At 59.2% G+C, this 4,850-nt stretch overlaps 1 protein-coding gene across 1 annotated transcript in view; it reads right to left on the minus strand.

Annotated features, from left to right (window-relative positions):
• MEOX1 (mesenchyme homeobox 1) overlaps nt 1-4,624 on the minus strand; it is a 15,091-nt gene extending 10,467 nt beyond the window's left edge. The window contains exon 1 of the mRNA XM_004707202.1: nt 4,174-4,624. Coding sequence (XP_004707259.1) covers nt 4,174-4,624 — 451 coding nt within the window. The remainder of the gene's footprint in view (nt 1-4,173) is intronic.
• Nucleotides 4,625-4,850: the final 226 nt, after the last annotated feature.

Genomic DNA, 4,850 nt, shown 5'->3' on the forward strand with positions numbered 1-4,850 from the left:
TTAAAATAACCAGAGCTCCAGCAGGCAGAGCGTGGGAAAAGGTGTTGGAGGCACAGGGACTCTCCTTCTGAATACAATCAGGTGACGGGAGCCAAATGGTTAATTCACTCAGCTGCTAAGCCAAAGGTGGGACATTCCAGTCCCACGGGGCCTAGGGAGAAAGGCCTGGCCATCTCCTTCCGAAAACCCAGAAAACCCGACTACTCACTCGGACCTACCAGGGTCCTGGTGGGTTTGCAAGGCAAGGACACAAGGTGGCTTCAAGGGAAGGCGATGGGATGGAGGACAAAGGGGGGGTGGTCCGCAGATGGACGTCAAGGGCCAAGCTGCAGATAGGTCTTCGACCACCACAAAGGGAGAGTTTGGGGGGGACGGGCGGGGGCAAAGGGTCACCAGCCCTGGAGAGGAGGAGTGGCAGAGGACCAGCCCTGGGGACCAGAGGTGAGTGTGCAGGGATGCCTGGACTGGCAGGTGCCCTGGGCACCACTTGAGGGGGGGACGGCGCCAGCCAAAACTCATCATTTATTTCTATCACCAGCTGTGAGAGATCATTCAACAATGGAAAAGGCACAGCCAGCGGTGCCTCTGTGGGAGATCAATGGAGCGGGATTAAAGGCAGGGGGTGGGAGGGGCCTGCGGGGGAGCGCTGAGCCTCCCCGAGGGCTTTCCCAGGCTGCCATCTCAGTCACCTGCACCCTCCAGCACACTCCCTTGACCTTCCCTTGAACCGCGCCAGGAAATCGCCACAAAATCCCTCACTCCCATAAATTAACGAGGATGACCACGGTATCAGGGACAATTTTTTTGTGGGGGGAGAAAACCAACAGCACACGACCTTCCCTTGAACCCCATCAGGAAGGCGTCAGGAAATCCCTCACCTCCCCTAAATTTGAGATGATCACAGCATCGAGGGTACTTTGGGGGACAACAACAGGGCCCCGCGCAGCTGTCTATGCCAGTGGGGGTCTTTAGCACCCCCTGGCGGGGAGGGGAGGCGGGGGAGGGGGGGGAAGTCATATGAATGATACCACCACACGGGTCTCCTTAATCAGTTCTGCGCTGTGAGACAACAGGGCACCCCCTCCCAGGGAGTCTGCTTTCTGTGTATTTGAGGACCTCTGGCCCATCTTCCAGGGGTTCTGGGGACGCAGTAGGTGGGATGGCAGGGAAGAGAGGTGGGAGGGGGCGGCAGAGAACGCCCCTCTGGTAACACACCTGTAGTCACTTCCAGGTACAAATGCCTCCCTGGCAAGTCAGAACGGGGTGTATCTACCAGACATAACTCACCCCCAGCCTTCCCAGCCAGCCTCTGAGCACCAAGCTCCAACCTGATGAAAACCAGCTTTTAGGAGCAGCTATGATCACAGGATGCTCCCCATGGTGTGCACCCCAGACCCAGGAACTTCTGAGACCACCGATGTGCACCACTTGACCCCACTGGCCACATACAGAGAGGCGCGCTCCTCAGAACCTGTGTTCTGAAGTTTGGGTCCCCTCCACGCCTGCTTCTTAGCTGGCTCATGCCCTAGGCTGGGTTCGGGGGTCATCTCGTGGGTCACCGCATTGAGCCTTCGCAGCGACTCCCCGAGGAGGCACTGCCATCCCACTGCCATCTTCCAGCGTGGGCACCAGAGGCTCTGAGAGGTGAGGGCCTGCCCAGAGCCATGCAGCCCACGGTGGGGGTGCTGAAGCGACTCCCCGAGGAGGCACTGCCATCTCACTACCACCTTCCAGTGTGGGCACCAGAGGCTCTGAGCGGTGAGCGCCTGCCCAGAGCCATGCAGCCGACGGTGGGGGTGCTGACATCGCACCCTGAATGTCGGACCAGGGAGAGCTGCCTCATGGCTGCCGTGCCCACGTCCAGAGCTGCCTCAGTTGGGATTAGGGTGAGGGAAGCCCCAGAGCCCAGTAATCAAGGTATTGGAAAAAATCCAGACGAATGCCAGGATTCCTAATGAGCAAGACCACCCCTCTGACCAGAGGTTTGGGATGGGCAGGGGTGGGAACTAGCGGGGGTGTTGTGAGTCTCCTGGAGCTGGGTTAGACCTCGCCCACCATGTCCTCCTTTCTTGACGCTCTTATGAAACCCATCTTTGCTGCTTTCTTCTCTTTTAGTTAAACCCTGAACAAAGAGTGGAGCCACCGGGTAAGAAAGATTCCCACATGGAGCAGAGAGCCACCTGGTAATGAATGAACGCTAGCTCGCTGCACACCCCTGCTGCTGCTCCTGAGGGGCCTCTGTAGGAGATCCCAGGTTCTCTCCTGAATGGGGGGGACCCCAACCCAAAACTGAGCCTAAGAGGGGTGCAGGGCATTCAGCCAGGTTCTCTTGGAGCAACCAGCCCCTGAGCTGACTACTCCCTAATGCAGTACCCCATACCATTCACTGAACTACGGAACGATGAATGAGATTTTCCCCAAGCTCAGGAGGCTCTGGTTGTGCCCATTCCTTCCCAATGCCCTTGGCTCGTGGTTCCCTGGAAGGTGTCTGATGCAGCCTTTGGAAAGGGCAGAGGGGAGGGGAGGCGGCTCTGTGGAAGGAAGGCTGTTCCACCAGACGCAGCAGCCAAGTCCTGAGGTCCTTGGAGAGGAGAAACAGAAAATGCTCCAACTCTCGGCACGCCTCCAAGCAGGCAGGGGTGGAAATTTAGCCAGCTGGGGATTGAAAGGGCCCAGCTAGGTAGCCAGGGAACTCCCGGCAGTGTAACGGTTAAAGTGCTCCACAGCTAACTCAGAGCTTATCCGTTTGAATCCTCCGGCTGCTCTGCTGGGAAAAGGGGGGGCAGGCTGCTCCTGGAAAGGTGCACAGCTTTGGAACCCCGGCAGGCAGCTCTGCTCCGCCGGACAGGATCCCTGAGTGAGAACCGGCTTGGCGGCCGTGGGTGTTCCCATTTGCCCTATTCAGCAAAGGAGCCCTGGTGGCGCAGTGGTTAAGTGCTCAGCTGCTAAGTGAAGCTCAGCGGGGTTGAGAGAACGGTGGAAACCACAGTGGGGCAGTGCTGCTCTGGCCCGCAGGGTCGCCGTGAGTTGGCATCTGGCCTGCAGGGTCGCCGTGAGTTGGCATCAGCTGGGCAGCACACTCACAGCAGCTCTGGTTTATTAAGCAACCAGGGTGGCGCACATAGTTCATGTGCCCGGCGGCTAACCAGAGGTTAAAGGTTTGAGCCCACCCAGGGCCCCTCAGAGGAAAGGCCTGGCATTGGCGTGTGCAAGGCCGGCCATCTGCAGCATGGCTCTGCTTGCACACGCACCGGGGCTTGCTACGAATCGGAAGCCCTCGGATAACAACTGGCATGGCGGTTAGGGTTTCTAGTTAGGAAGCAGCAGGGGGGCAAGTTGTGAGGATCGCACTCTAGTCGAACACTTTCAGGGGACCTCTTGGAGCACAGAGACTAAATCTCACTCCAGAGTCAGGGCTGAACTTGAAGTGCCGCTGGTGGGGTGGGCAGAGCCTGCCATCTGAAGGCCTGATGGGAGCTCACTTTTAGGCTCACCTGGGACTGAGGGGCTTCCTGGGGCCTGGGGACCAGGCACAAGCCAGTCAGTCGGTTCCAACCCCCTCTAGCCGTGCTCCCTCCAGCGTCCAGCGTCTCAGTTCGCCACGCTTACAGAACTGAGATAACAGAGCTTTCTCGAATGTGGACACATCGCCGGGGAAGACCAATCGCTAGACAAGGACTTGGTTGGTAAGACGAGTGGACGTAGACATATCCATGGTGGCACAGGACCGGCCAGTCTCCTGCTCAGTGACACGCAGGGTCCCCCCCCCAACCACCCACCTTGTGAACTTGTGAGAGCCAATGGGGGGGCTTGTGTTCCCGGCAGAAGCTCCCACCTCAGAACGCCTCCTGCCCACTGGAACGGCCATTCAGGCCTCTGTTTCTTCTCCTCCCAGACTGAGTGCTTGCAGGGCAAGGCCACCTATTGCGTCTCTTTGCTTGCCTTCTCTTGCTGGTCCAGCCTCCCGGGGCCCAGAAGTGTGGGGGACACAGACCCCTTCCCCCCACAGTGAGAGAATCTTAGCACTCTGAGTGTCAGGAACCCCAGGTCCACTTAGTCTAGTCTCCTCCACTGTCCGCGCGTCATGGTCACGGGGCAGCTGGAGAGGGTGCGGGACCTTCTGAAGGTGACCCAGCTAGGAACGGGATGGTCAGTTGCTGCCCGGCCACCTACCTGAACTCTCCTTTTTCCGCCGGCTGGACTTCTTCTCCGTCTCGTTGGCAGCGTTCCCCAGGACCTCATAGTCGTCGTCGCATGGGCCTCCCAGGGCGTCTACCATCTCCCCGGAGCCCCCCGCTGGGCCCGGGGTGAGCCTGCGCCGAGCCTCGGAGACAGGGAAGTGCCAGTCGGGGGGCTGCGGAAAGGCAGGGTGCTGCTCGGCAAAGCCTCGCCCCTCCAGGGGCAGGCTGTGGGGGGTGGCCGCCAGACAGGAAGCCGAGAAGTCGGGGTACGCTGCTGTCGCTGCCGGCGGGAAGTCTGGCTTCTGGTGGAAGGAGAATGGGGTGGGTGGGTAGTGGGGGAGCCCCAAGGTCCCATTGCCTTCTGAGTGGGGGTTTCGAAGGCAGCTCCAGACAGGGGCCGGGGGGTGGGGGCTCCGCATGCAGCTGCTGGCAACAGGGTCCATCTGGTCGGGCGGTGGGCCTCGCTCCGAGGCGTGGCGTTCTCTCTTGACACTTGTTGGACTCAAAAAAGTTTAAATGCAAAAAAAAAAAAAAATCATAAAAATCAACAGGAGAGGGGAAAAAAAGTTCCACGGAAAAGTCCCCCAAGGATTCGAAATGACACCCCAAAGGAAAGTCTCTGCCGAGGGCCTGTGCCCACGTGGCCAGCACTGCCCGTGGGGACACACA

Source organism: Echinops telfairi, unplaced genomic scaffold (assembly GCF_000313985.2).
Source record: "Echinops telfairi isolate 266 unplaced genomic scaffold, ASM31398v2 ScPeMD7_7458;HRSCAF=8496, whole genome shotgun sequence".
In the NCBI taxonomy this organism is placed as follows: Eukaryota; Metazoa; Chordata; class Mammalia; order Afrosoricida; family Tenrecidae; genus Echinops; species Echinops telfairi.